At 40.0% G+C, this 14,847-nt stretch overlaps 1 protein-coding gene across 2 annotated transcripts in view; it reads right to left on the bottom strand.

Moving 5' to 3' along the window:
* The window catches only part of CPM (carboxypeptidase M), a 69,561-nt gene extending 64,169 nt beyond the window's left edge, over positions 1–5,392 (bottom strand). Inside the window, exons 1-2 of one of the 2 annotated variants that reach the window (XM_064590916.1) lie at positions 5,315–5,392; positions 4,828–4,990 (exon numbers count right to left, since the gene is read on the bottom strand). In XM_064590916.1, the coding sequence (XP_064446986.1) occupies positions 4,828–4,987 (160 nt within the window). In that variant the 5' untranslated portion in view covers positions 4,988–4,990; positions 5,315–5,392. Of the gene's footprint in view, positions 1–4,827; positions 4,991–5,296 lie in introns of both variants that reach the window. The other variant, XM_045872999.3, reaches the window with a different exon arrangement.
* Between the last annotated feature and the right edge of the window lie 9,455 nt (positions 5,393–14,847).

Raw genomic sequence — 14,847 nt, 5'->3', positions numbered from 1 at the left:
TAATTTCCTTTTTGGAAAACTTCTCCCTAACAGCATCTACTATATCCCTAGCAGCAGCTTTTATGTAGCACTTTCTATGTGCCAGGAATTATCCAACAACTCCAGGTCACATTGCTACAGAGTAGAGGATCTAGAATTTGCACTTGGGCCCTGTGGTTCCAAAGTCTGTGTTCTTCTGCCGTCTTAGCTTTGAAGAGGTCTACTGTGGCACTATTTGTAACAGGAAAAGTTTAGAAACAAACTAAATGTCCATCAGTGGGGTAGAAGTTAAATAAACACTAGGATATCCATTGATAGGACACAAAGCAGAGCATTAAAATCAACTTTTAGAAATAACATGTTTGCATGCACAAACAAGATAATTAGCTTAGTGTGAGGGAGAAAGGCACAGAACAGTACACATAGTGATTTTAGTCTACTAAATGTTTTCTTTGTATGGTGAGATTTTAATTTTCTTCTTGGTGCTTTGCTGTACCTTCCAAATTTTCTAAATGAACTTAGCTTCCTTTTGTACTCAGAAAAAAGTTACTAACAAATTTCTCTCTAGGTCAGCATGGCTCAATCAACATATAACACGAGTCATATAATTTAAAATATTCTAGTAACCATAACCACATTAACAGAAGTAAAAAGCAGGTGAAATTTTAAAAATATTTTTAACCTATAGTTCTAAATTATTTCAACAGGTGATCAACATAAAAACATTATTTTACTTTTTTTGTATTAAGTCTACAAAATCACTTAGCACATCTCAATTCTGTCTAGTCACATTCCAACTGCTCAATAACCAGGTGATTAATGACTACTGTAATGAACAACACAGCCATAGATCCTTGGCAGAAGCTATACTTTCAAATCACATGTGCCCAAACCATGACTCTAGAAAACCCAATCTCCACGTAACCATCTACATCCGTGTCAAACTGCCTCTTTAAGGGGCAAAGAGATGGGCTTGGGAGATACATTGATCTGCATTTGAATCCTCTAACACTTACTAACTTGTGTGATCTAATGTATTAAAACATATAATATGGAAGCACTTGATAACAGATTTTTATGATCTACTCCTTGCCCTTTGCAACCTTTTTTATTCAGATAAAGTAAAGGTTAGACTAAGCAGAAGGGAAGATTCTTAAAATGGAGATGGTAGAAAAATCTCATTTTAAATGGTCCTAAAACTAGAAAAAGGAATACTCATTCACTGTTGGGAAGGCAGACTGGTGCAGTCACTCTGGAAAACAGTATGGAGGGTCCACAAAAAAGTTAAAAATAGAACTACCCTACCATCCAGTAATTGCCCATTGGGTATTTATCCAAAGAATACAAAAACACTAATTCAAAGGTATACATGTACCCCTATGTTTATAGCAGCATGATTCACAATAGCCAAGATATGGAAGCAGCCAAGTGTCCACTGATTGATGACCGGATAACGATGTGAACACACACACACACAAACACATACAATAGATTATTCAGCCATAAAAAATAATGAAATCGTGCCACTTACAAGGACATGGGTGGAGCTAGAGTATAATAGTAAGCAAAATGTCAGTTGGAGACAAATACCCATTTCACTCATATGTGGAATTTAAGAAACAAAACAATGAACAAAGGAAAAAGAGAGACAAAATAAAGAAACAGACTCAATTATAGAAAACAAACTGATAGTTACCAGAGGGGAAGGGAGGGAAGTGCAGGATGGGTGAAATGGATTGATGGGGATTAAGGAGTACACTTGTACAGAGCACTGGGTGATGTATGAAAGTGATGATTCACTATATTGTACATGTGAAACTAATATAACACTGTATGTTAACTGGAATTAAAACTTAAAAAGCCAAAAAAAAAAAAAAGTCCTAGAACTAATTTTGGGGGATGTGGAGAGGCTCGGGGAAATCCACAATAAATATATTCGTCCTTTAAAGGGGGCTACTTAATGGCAGGCAACGAATGGCACACAACTTTGCTTGCTTCACATGGCTTTCACTCAGCAAACATTCAATTCATTAACAAACAAAATATAAATTACTGAATATGTGCCAGCATCATACTAGACAGAGGGGGTTACGAGTGGAAAAAAAGGGGGGGTATATTCGCTTAAATGGACGAATGAATAAACCAATGAATATTGTACCTTTTCTAATTTTTCTCAACTCAGTTGTCAGTTTGAGTTGCTGCTCTTGTTTCACCTAAGATTTTACTAGGTCATTATGTAATGGGGTTTCCCCAAAAGCTCCAAATGAAATATGGTCAGTCTACTATGGCTGAATCTGGGTGAAGGGTAAATGTGGGCTCAACTTTTGTGTGGATTTCAAGCATTTCAAAATAAAAAAACTGAAAAGAAAAATCACCAGTTACAACGGAAGGTAATCATCATGACATGTATCAATGCTTTTAAAGCATCATTGTTTATAATAGATCATCAGAACCATATAGATGCCCCCAAATGGTGAATGACTAAGACAATTCCCATAACCAAGAGGATAAAATACTATATAGCAACCAATTTACATCTGCAGACTTTGTCAATTCATAGAAATATGTAATGAAATAATGTGAATTGAGGAAAAAGGCAGAATAGGATCCATGATTACAATAACAAAAATCCACGTGATGTGCATTTACAAAAACTAAAAATGTACTTGACTGGGTAGGAATATTACTTCCTCTTCTAGGTAGATTGCCCAGGTTCATAATAAAAAAAAATAACAAATATGGTAAAGGCTGTTTGCTAAGCAAACGTATCCTACACCAGAGGGTGGGACAGCCAGGGAAAACTGCCTATCTAGTGAAAAGAGCACCAACAAACGAGCACTGGTTTTCAATGGTCATGATAACATGCAGTGATACAGTGTACAGTTTAACCCACCACTTGGAACCTTTTTCCTAATCAGAGTAATTATTCAGAATATATTCAACACAAACATCTGACAACGAGTGTCAGATTTTTACATGATAACTTCTCAGTCCTTTAACAACAAGAGTGCATACAAAGTGGGGGAAAAAAAAAGCCTACTGGCTTTCAATGTTACTGTGGTCTGATATCATGAAAGATGGATCAGAGTAGCTGGTTCACATTAAGAGATTCCCCAATTTTCTTTCACAAGCACTTTGTGTTTGAAAACATAAAAGCTTAGGGCGCCTGGGTGGCTCAGTCGTTGGGCGTCTGCCTTCGGCTCGGGTCATGATCCCAGGGTCTTGGGATCAAGTCCCGCATAGGGCTCCCTGCTCAGCAGGAAGCCTGCTTCTCCCTCTCCCACTCCCCCTGCTTGTGTTCCCTCTCTCGCTGTCTCTCTAAAAAAAAAAAAAAAGAAAGAAAGAAAAAAAAAAAGAAAACATAAAAGCTTGCCAAATCATTTAGTACTTAAAATTAACAACACCCTCATCATCTTGTGGTTTAAATGACTAAACAGTAACTCAAGATATTTGCTTTACTAAAGATCTTTTAAAATTGCTCTTCTCTTGAACTCTAGGGGGAAATGATTTCAAAAGGCTGAACACATATGCTGATTCAAGATGTGATTTCTCACACATCCAACCTCTAATTCGGATTATAGAGCAATATAGAGTAATTCTGGCACCAACTCTTTGGCAATGTTTTTGAAAACAAAGATACCATTAAACACATGACCCAGCATTTTTTATTTTGCATTACATATAAGTAAATTTGTATAGTAGGTCTTCTTTAATATGAAAACCATGACTTTAATTTTTTTTCTTGAAAATGATTGAGAATATGGTAATTAAGAGACACTCCTTGGTTCAAAAGCTCAGAGCTAAAATCTACGTGGAGTGTGAACACACCTTATAAAGAGAGGAGATCCAAACTGCATAAACTTAACAAAGCTTCTGATTTAAGCATTAAATTTTCAGGTAATCCGTTCGGGAGCACCAATATAAAAAGATTAAGAAATAACAATGTTTGATAAAGTATTCGCCTTGTCCCCAAAATATCTACGCCTTTAAGTAGAAGGATCTGAATGCCAATCCTGGTTATAAAATCCACCATCTGGTGATCTTGAGCAAAACACTTAATATCGGATTCAAATTCCCTGTCTCTAAAAATTAGACAATATACAGCTATTTTTTTAATATATAATTTCTAAATTAAATAAAGCAAACGATAAATGTGAAAATGCTAGTCCCAGTCATTGCTAACATATATTTATTATCTAGCAATTGTCTTATTCAAACAGATGATTTTAAAAGAGCCTTTAATCAGTATCAGAGCCACTTTTTGGCACAACTTTAAGCCATAGGGCTAATTACACAGGACACAAATCTTACCAACTGTGCTATTTAACACTAAAACTTATAGAAACGATAGTTCTGCATCACTTTATGTCACAGGGCTAATTATGCACAACAGAAATCTCACCAACAGAACTGAACTATTTTAGCTTAAAGGAGACTTAAAAAAAAGACACTAACAGTCCAAATCATTTAAAGAAGCCAACAAAAAGGGAAAGCTGCTATGGATAAACGGAGACTTTCTCGACATAAGCTTACCTACCAAGAAAAACTAAAAGACACACCTCAAGCAACCAGAGCAAGATGGAAAAAGAATGCCATTAACGCATAGGACTCAATGACACTGAATGACAGCAGAGACGATTACTAAAATTCAGGTCTCCCTACTACCTCCCTGACAAAATAAAACAACACAACACACAAAAGCAGAAAACCACCAACACGCAAGGCACCGGCTTACCCGCGTGGAGCTCCTCCAAGCAGCTCCAAGGAAAGGGGACAGGAAGCTAAGGTATATTTAATGAACGAAGGCGAGGGCTGGGGGTTTGGGAAAGTGCACGAGATGGACCCTACCTTTCACAGACTTCCCAATACTGTGTAAGCGAGTGATAGAACTGTAGTTTTGGGCCACATTCTTCAAAAACGCTTCCATCTCTTCCTGGTGGTGGTAGCCGAAATCCAGCGCAGCTACCGAAGGCAGCAGCAACCCTAGCCACAGGCGGGCGAAGTCCATGTTCTAGAGATGAATACAGATAACAAAGCTGAGAACCGGTAAGAAAAGGGTTGTGGACGTCACTAGCTCGGCTCAGCCCTGCAATGTCAAGTCTCCTGACGCTGCCGCTCCGCGCTTCCAAGAAGGTAAAAGTTGGAAGCAGCACCTTCGGGAGGTGGTGGGAGCGGAGCACGGGCAGCCTCCGGTGCCCTCCATCCCGCCGCCCGCCCCTTCCTCCCACTCTCCTTCCCTCCCTCCTTCTCCTCCGGGAGTCGCCGCGGGCCGGCAGCTGCGGCAGCTGCGAGGAGGTCCGCGCGCCCTCAGCCTCACCCCTGCCCAGGCGCGCACCTCCGCCCGCCGCCTGCCGCCCGCCGGGGCCCGACATTATAGCGGGGCCGGGGGACGGGCGCTCCCGGGCCCCGCCCCCGGCCCTGACTGACGTGCCGCCGGCCCACTCGGGCGCCGTGCGGGCCCCTGCTGGGCGGGGCCGAGCGGCGCGGCCGGGGCGGCTCAGCACCCTTCGCACCTGGGCGAGCCGGAGCCCGCTCGGCGCCAGGTTACCGGGTTGCGCCGGCCCGTGCGGGTGGGCGGCGGAGGGCGGAGGAAAACCGAGTCGCCTGTCGCGGTCCCAGGCTTTGCCGGCGGTCCCAGGCTTTGCCGGCGCCCCCGGCTGGAAGCGTCTCCTCCCCTCGGCCACGGCTCCGGCGAGGGGCACGCGACTTTGCAGCTGTAGAGCCGGGTCCTTGGCTCACCTGGAGCCCCGGGACGCGGTAAGAGCTCCACGTGGCTCTCACGGGTCTCTGCGGCGCGAGTCGTAGGGGCCGCGCCCCCAGCTGTGCCAGGCTACCCAGCCGTGCTCCGAGGACGCGTGGGATTTTATTTTATTTTTTTTTAAAGGTTGATTGATTGAGAGCGCGCACGAGTGGGGGGAGGGTCAGAGGGAGAAGCAGACTGCCCACTGAGCATGGAGCCCGATGCGGGGACTGATCCCGAGACTTCCAGGATTATGACCCAGCCGAAGGCAGCCGTCCAACCGAGCCACCCAGGCGCCCAGACGCATGGGATTTTCGAGAGAAGAGCGCATGTGTGTAGAAGTTTTAAATTGCCAACTGTGCAGTATAGGGAAATTTCCGACAAATTTATTTGGTGTGTGAGATTCGCTAAATCAGTTAAATTTAAAACTGGAAATCACATGGAAGAAAGCACAGCTACTGTTTGTAAATCCAACACTCCCGCCACCAACACTCCCTAGGCCAATTTCAGTTCTCTTTCTAAAATGCTTCTTTCTGGAAGGTGGTCTACATTTGCACTAGGGATAACAAAGATTTCAACTAAACCCGAGAGGCGGTTTGTGGTGCCGGCCAAGACCTCACACACCTGTCACACATGACCTGTCAGAGAGATTGGAGATTCGTGCCAAGGGTCCAGTGAATATGAAAAGCTTGAAAACCACTGATTTGGGATAATACTCCTCTTTAACAGATTAAAAATCCTAGAGCCCCACTGAAAACTAATTGAACAGAGTTTCTCTCCATGAATTCCTGGAAAGGACATTTTAAAAAAGTGTCTTGAGTGAATCAAATATGCCATCCAGAGCTGAAAACCGCTATTGATTTGCCTGCCTCTTCTTTGTTGCAGATACAGATACTATTGTAGAATTGAGCTCTCAGGAACAATGAAGACTCCTGTGATTCCCAGGCAGCAGAGCCCGGATGGATAAAACCTAACTAAGACTGTAGCGTCCACAAGATATGGGTTCCAATCCTTGCTCGGACTCTCTCTGGTTGTGTCAACTCGCGGGTTTCTTTTTTAAGTATCAGAGTTACTATGCTAACTGTGACTTCTACTAGATGGCTTGAAGAGGTTCTTTCGCTGTTGTTCATTGACTAAGAGGTTCTAAAGGAGGTGGAATGGGGTTGAGGAGGTTACATTTAGGCAAAGTTACTATAAAAATGGGAAAGGGAGCTGATGAGGAACAAAGTGAAAGCTTGCTGATTGGACTTTAGAAATGATACATTTGTTATAGAAGAAGGTAGCAGTTATAAGATTTCCTTCAGGGGTACTGTGGCTGGAGACTGGAGAAATGTTGGCTTTGTCAATACTGGGGTGGAGATTGCAAGGGTTGTTGTTCCAGAAAAACAAAGGGGTGAAGTAGAGTTGAAATTCCGGTCCTTGGGATTCACAGTAGGTAGGAAAGGAAGGAAATTCAGAGGAGAACCAATCAGAGAATGGAGGTAGAGGGTACAGAGGACTGAGGGCTGAAGGTCTAAAACCTAGTGACTCAAAGTGTGGCCTAGGAACCGAGTTGACATCACCTGTAAGCTTGTTGGAAAGACAGGCTCCCTTGTCCCATTACAAACCTACTGAATCCGAATGTGAATTTTAATAAGATTCTAGTTAATTCATATGTACATTCAAATTTAATTTGCACTGGTCTAGAAGTAGCAAAGTCTTAGTATTAGAGTCTAATGAGAAATAAAGAAAAATAGAAGGTTGGTCTAATAGAATAAAACACTGAAGTATAAGACTTCAGAGGTGATCTTTCTAAGTATGACACCATTAACAGTAAAACCACAATAAAGAGGCTAATAATTTGACAACATAAAAAATGTATACCTTCTGTAAAGGAAAACTCAGCATAAATGTTACCTGAAAAATTACAAACTGGAAGAAAGAATTACTAGCTCTTACAAACCCAAGAATGGACAAAAGACATTAATTAGCAGCTCACAAAAGGAGTAATACAAATGACTAATAAACATAGTAAAAGCTACCAACCTGGTTAGCAATCAAAGAATTTACAAATTTAAAGGGCAAAATGATATGTTTTGTTTTTCACTAAGAAAGACAGTACTTGGACAAGATGTGAGGAAATGGCATTTCTGCTGTTTAAACGGTAATGTAAATTGATACAACACTTTTGGAGGACTATCTGGGAATAGATATCAACATTTAAAATATGTTGTTCCTTTCTAGGAATTTAAGCTATGCAGGTAATTCAAAGAAGTGCTAAGTTTATATATGTTAAGATCTTTATTAGCACCACTGTTTTTAATTATAAAAAAATAAATATAAATGTCAAATAATAGCAGATTGATTGTATCAGTGGTTCTCAACTGGGGCAAGATTGTCCACAGAAGCCATTTGGAATAGCTGGAAACATTTTTTTTTAAAAGATTTTATTTGTTTGTTTATTTATTTATTTATTTGAGAGAGAGTACGCAGGCTCACAGGGGCGGGTGGGGTGGGGGGAGGGGCAGAGGGGGAGGGAGAGGGACAAACAGATTATTTCGCTGAGCATGGGGCCTGATGCTGGGCTTGAGCTCAGGATCCTGAGATCATGACCTAAGTGGAAATCAAGAGTCAGATTCTTAACTTACTGAGCCACCCAGGGGCCCCTAGCAGGAAACATTTTTCATTGGCATGACTAGGGGAATGGTGCCACTGGCATGTAACTGGTAGATGGCAGGAATGCTACAAAACATCCTACAGTGCACAGTACAGGCCCCACAATAAATTATCCAGCCCCAAATGTCAGTGCTGAGGTTGAGACACCTTAAGTTAGATAAAGAATATTACATCCATAAAATAAATTATTTTTTAGCCATAATAATGATGATGTGGTCTGTATAGATTGGCTTGGAAAGGTAAATCATTGAGTGGCAAAAACCAGATTATAAAAGTAAAATGAATGGTAAGATCCCATTTTGGAAAGCAAAGAAAAAACTATTCCTAACAGCAAGTTTAAAAGGTTGCAAAAATGCTGAGTGGTATGCTCTGGATTGCAGTGTTTTGATTCTCTCTTTTGAATCTTTCTGTATTTTCTTTTTTTTTCCCCAAAGATTTTATTTGACAGAGAGAGACACAGCAAGAGAGGGAACACAAGCATGGGGAGTGGGAGAGGGAGAAGCAGGCTTCCCACTGAGCAGAGAGCCCGATGCCGGGCTCGATTCTAGGACCCTGGGACCATGACCTGAGCCAAAGGCAGACCCTTAATGACTGAGCCACCCAGGCGCCCCTGAATCTTTCTGTATTTTCTGAAAAAATTTTCCGGCAAATGTGTTACTTCATTTAATCAGAAAAACAAGGCATTTTCATCTAAAAGCAGAACAGAGCAAAAAGCACAGAAACATCTGAGATGAACAGTTCTGAATGAATGCAATATCTAAAATTCTTTGTACTGAATTACAGAAGTGAAGAAGTGAATTACAGAACTGGAAGGCCATTGGAAATGAGATATGAAGGAACTGAAAAGGGAGAGGGTAGATCAGTCCTGCTCGAAAAATGCTGAAGTTCCCTGAGTTAGCAGCAATTGGAACAGAGGGAAAGACATAGCTATGGTCTAAATACCTCAACAGTGGTCAACAAGAATGAGAAGAGAAGTGTCACTAGATTTTGTGATCTTTAAGCTTTTTTCTTCTTCCAAAAGTGTCACAAGAAAATATGAACAACGTAAAAGAAATTTCTGAAACCTACGAATTCCACTTGTCCAGAAACAACCATTCTTAAAACAAATTTAGGTATCAGTTGGTCCTCTAGCATTGCATAGTTGTTTCTATTTCACTATTATATACAGAACACCCGTAATCATTCTTAGAGCTAAATCTTTGAGCACATCCTTATCTTCTTAGGATCGATACTTAGATAAGCAATTGCTAGGTAAAAGAGCATTTATATTTTTAAGATTTTAAATATTTTTAAATATTTAAAATAGTGCCAAGTTGTACTTCTATAAAATGTCAAAGTAAAATTTCAAAATGTTATAAAATAATTCTCATACAAATATAGTTAAACACAGGTCGAGTTTTTAACTGTCGAGAAAATCAGCAGTAAACAAAGCTGATTTAAAGAAAGATAAGAGAAGGGACGCCTGGGTGGCTCAGTTGGTTAAGCGACTGCCTTCGGCTCAGGTCATGATCCTGGAGTCCCGGGATCGAGTCCCACATCGGGCTCTCTGCTCAGCAGGGAGTCTGCTTCTCCCTCTGACCCTCCCCCCGCTCATGCTCTCTCTATCTCATTCTCTCTCTCAAATAAATAAATAAAATCTTTAAAAAAAAAAAAAAAAAAAAGAAAGATAAGAGAAATAATGTGCATACATCAGTATAAGAAAATACTGAAGTCATTCTAAACTATTGCTAAATTGCTAAATTAGATAAAAATCTGATTAATGTCCTACAGAACATTAAACTATTACCTTTGGTGCTATCCTCTTTACAGAACAAATTATGAGCATCTTAACAATTTTCTACAAATTAACAACTAAATTTCTTTTTTTTTTTTTTAAGATTTTATTTATTTGACAGAGAGAGACACAGTGAGAGCAGGATCACAAGCAGGGGGAGTGGGAGAGGGAGAAACAGTCTTCCCGTGGAGCAGAGAGCACGATGCGGGGCTCGATCCCAGGACCCTGGGATCATGACCTGAGCCGAAGGCAGACGCTTAACGACTGAGCCACCCAGGCGCCCCTCTCTTTTTTTTTTTAAGGATAAGTTTTAGTTTATGCCTATTAAAGAAATTGAGCCAATAATGAATAACCTTCCCAAATGGAAAGTGTCAGGCCCAGGGGGGTTTACTGGTGAATTCTACCAACATTTAAAGAAGAAATTATACCAACCCTTTACAAACTCTTTCAGAGGATAGAAGCAGAGGGAACACTTCCTAACTCATTCTATGAAGTCAGCATTACCCTTATACTAAAACCAGATAAAGACATTATAAGAAAAGAAAACTATAGGCCAGTATCTGTCATGAATATAGATGCAAAAATCCTTAACAAAATATTAGTAAATCAAATCCAAAGAAGTATAAAAAGAATTATACATCATAACCAAGTAGGCTTTATTGCTGGTATGCAAACCTAGTTGAACATTCAAAAATCAAATAATGTAATCCATCACATTCACAGACTAAAAAAAGAAAACCACATGATCATATAAATAGATGCAGAAAAAGTATTTGACAAAATCCAACACCCATTTATGATAAAAACTCTCAGTAAACTAGGAATAGAAGGGAATTTTCACAACTTGATAAAGACTATCTACAAAAAAACTTAGAACTCACATCATACTTAATGGTGGAGAGACTCAAAGCTTTTCCACTAAGATCAGGAACAAGGCAAGGAGGTCCCCTCCCACTACTCATTTTCAGTATTATACTGGAAGTCCTTCCAAATACAATAAGGAAAAAAAAAAGCAAAGGCATACAACTGGGAAGGAGATATAAAACCATCTTTGTTCACAGGTGATACAACTGTGTAGAGAATCCAAGAGAACTGACAAAAAAAAAAAAAAAACCTCCTGGAACCAATAAGTGATTATAGCAAGATTGCAGGATACAGAGTTAACATTACAAAAGTCAGTTGCTTTCCTATATACTAACAATGAATAAGTGGAATTTGAAATTAAAAACATGATACCATTTACATTAGCACCCCCCAAAATGAAATACTTAGGTATAAAACCAACAAAATATGTACCAGATCTATATGAGGAATACCAGAAAACTCTGATAAATGATATCAAAGAAATAAACAAATGGAGAGATATCTCATGTTTGTGGATAGGAAGACTCAATATTATCAAGATGTCAATTCTTCCCAACTTGCCCTATAGATTCAATGCAATCCCAATCAAAATCCCAGCAAGTTATTTTGTTGGTATTAACAACCTGATTTTAAAGTTTATATGGGAAGGCAAAAGCCCCAGAATAGCTAACACAATGTTGAAAGAGAAGAACAAAGTTGGAGGACTGATGCTATCCAACTTCAAGACTTACTCTAAAGCTACAGTAATCAAAGCAGTGTGGTACCAGTAAAAGAAGAGATAAATAGGTCAATGGAACAGAATAGAGAGTCCAAAAATGGACCTCCATAAATACAGCCAACTGATCTTTGACAAAGGAGCAAAAGCAATACAGTGGAGCAAAATAGTCTTTTTAATAAATGGTACTGGAACAACTGGACATCCACAGGTAAAAAAAAAACATGGATCTACATGCAGACCTTATACCCTTCACAAAAATTCATTCAAAATGGGTCATAAACCTAATGTAACACTTACAAAGCTATGAAACTCCTAGAAGATAACATAGAAGAAAGCCTAGATGATCTTGGGTGTGGTGGTATCTTTTGAGATACAACACCAAAGACACGAATCATGAAAAAAAAAAAATTGATAAGGTGGACTTCATTAAAATGAAAAACTTTTGTTGGGCAAAAAGACAGTATCAAGAGAATTAGAAGACAAGCCACAGGTTGAAAGAAATTATTTGCAAATGCACATCTGATAAAGGACAGTTATCCAAAATATACAAAGAACTCCTAAGACTCAACAATAAGAAAATAGCTTGATTGGAAAATGGGCCAAAGACCTTAACAGACCCTTCTCCAAAGATATACAGATGGCAAATAAGTGTATGAAACAATGCTCCCTCCATCATATGCTTTAATGAAAATTAAAATAACAATAAGATACCACTATGCACCTATCAGAATAGCCAAAATCTGAAACTCTGAAACACCAAATGCTGGTGAGGATATGGAACAACAGGAACTCTAATACATTGCTGGTAGGAATGCAAAATGCCACAGCCACTTTGGAAGACAGTTTGATGGTTTCTTACAAAACCAAACAAATTCTTTTGTTGTTGTTTTTTTTTAGATTTTATTTATTTTTCAGAGAGAGAGAGAGCACAAGCAGGGGGAGCGGCAGGCAGAGGGAGAAGCAGGCTCCCCACTGAGCCAGGAGCCCGATGCGGGACTTGATTCCAGGACCCTGGGATCATGATCTGACCCAAAGGCAGACGCCCAACCGACTGAGCCACACAGGCATCCCAAAATCAAAGAAATTTTTACCATACGATCCAGTAATCCTGCTCCGTGGTATTTACCCAAATGAGATAAAAAACTTATGTCCACATAAAACCTTGCACAAGGACGTTTATAGTTTTATTCCTAACTATCAAAACTTGAAAGCAACTAAGATGTTCTTCAGTAGACTGTGGGATAATCCAGCAATAGCATATTATTCACTGCTAAGAAGAAATGAGCTATCAAACCATGATGAGATATGGATGAACCTCAAGTGCATTTTACTAAGAGAAAGAAGCTAATCTGAAAAGACTACATACTATATGAGGACATTCTGGAAAAGACAAAACTATGGAGACAATAAAAAAATCAGTAGTTGCCAAGGTGGATGGGTTGTGAGTGGGCAGAGCACAGAGGACTTTTAGGGCAGTGACAATGATGGATATATGCATTATACATTTGTCCAAACTCATAGAATGTACAACAATAAGAGTGAACCCTAAGGTAAACCAGGGACTTTGGGTGATTATGACTGGTCATCATAGGTTCATCCTCCATGAAAAATGTACCATTCTAGCTAGTGATGCTAATAATGTGAGAGGCTACGCATGTGTCTCCTGCTATCAGGAAGTAGGACATTCCTACGAGAACCTTCATAAATCTAAATGGCATAAAGCAAAGAAAACAATTATCATTAACTTATATGGAAGATTTTTTGAGCACTCCCATGCCCCCCCAAAATAACCTCTTTTTAGGCTTTTCTGATATCTTAGGACACATCTTGTTACTGGATGCACAACATAAATCAAGATAAAGCATAGATGCTCACAGACAGTTTCAAGCCATGGAGGCTTGATGCTGAGAGGCTGAGTGTAGTGAGTCTGGTGGGACCACTCTTGCTGCTTGGGGTGCACAGTGCCTCTGTAATAGCTTACTGCAAAGCAAGCACTGAAGGCTAATTTTACTTTTCACCTTTTTCTGTAAAAGTAAAAATCAGAAACGGATATTAATGTAGGTCTTTTGTAAATGCAAAGTGGTGTAATATAAACTTTTGAAAAGCAGGAGATATCTGTATGTGGGAAATCTCTGTGCCTCCTCAATTTTATTGTGAGCTGAAAACTGCTCTAAAAAATTGCCTTAGGGGGTGCCTGGGTGGCTCAGTCGTTAAGCGTCTGCCTTCGGCTCAGGTCCTGATCCCAGGGTCCTGGGATTGAGTTCCACATCGGGCTCCCTGCTCTGCGGGGAGCCTGCTTCTCCCTCTCCCACTCCCCCTGCTGTGTTCCCTCTCTCGCTGTGTCTCTCTCTGTCAAATAAATAAATAAATAAAATCTTTAAAAAAATAAATAAATAAAAATAAAAAATAAATAAAAATAAAAAATTGCCTTAGGGGCGCCTGGGTGGCTCAGTCATTAAGTGTCTGCCTTTGGCTCAGGTCATGATCCCAGGGTCCTGGGATCGAGCCCCACATCGGGCTCCCTGCTCAGTGGGGAGTCTGCTTCTCCCTGTCCCACTCCCCTTGCTTGTGTTCCTGCTCTCGCTGTGTCTCTGTCAAATAAATAAATAAAATCTTAAAAAAAAAATTGCCTTAAAGGTTGCTGGAGGGGAGAAGGGTGGAGGGATGGGGAAACGAGGTGATGGACATAGGGAGGGTATGTGTTGTAATGAGCCCTGGGTGTTATAGGACTGATGAATCACAGAACTGTACCCCTGAAACAAATAAAACATTATATGTATTGAATTAATTGAATTTAAATTTTAAAAATTGCCTTAAAAAAGACACATTTTCTTGAAATTTCACATGTAAAATGAGGTACTGATGCCACTCACTGATTCTTTCCACTGCCGCCGCTTCCTATATATCTAAGAGGAGGTGGTATTTATGTTAAGTCTGACTCCTCTGGTACCTCTCTCTCTGCACCATACCTACCTCTTGCAAACTAGCGCCCCCAAATCAGATCTATCCCTCCACCCAAACTGGATTTATTATTATTTGATAAAAACAAAAGAAGAAAGTGACTTTACAGTGTTGCAGAATAGAAAGATTATAATATTTAGCAAAGGCTATGGAAGT

The sequence above is a fragment of the Mirounga angustirostris genome, unplaced genomic scaffold, assembly GCF_029215605.1.
Source record: "Mirounga angustirostris isolate CCGP_5_RB_7025 unplaced genomic scaffold, mMirAng1.0.hap1 SCAF_5, whole genome shotgun sequence".
Lineage (NCBI taxonomy): Eukaryota > Metazoa > Chordata > Mammalia > Carnivora > Phocidae > Mirounga > Mirounga angustirostris.
Note: the sequence above shows the minus strand (reverse complement) of the source record. Positions and strands in the feature narration are given on the sequence as shown.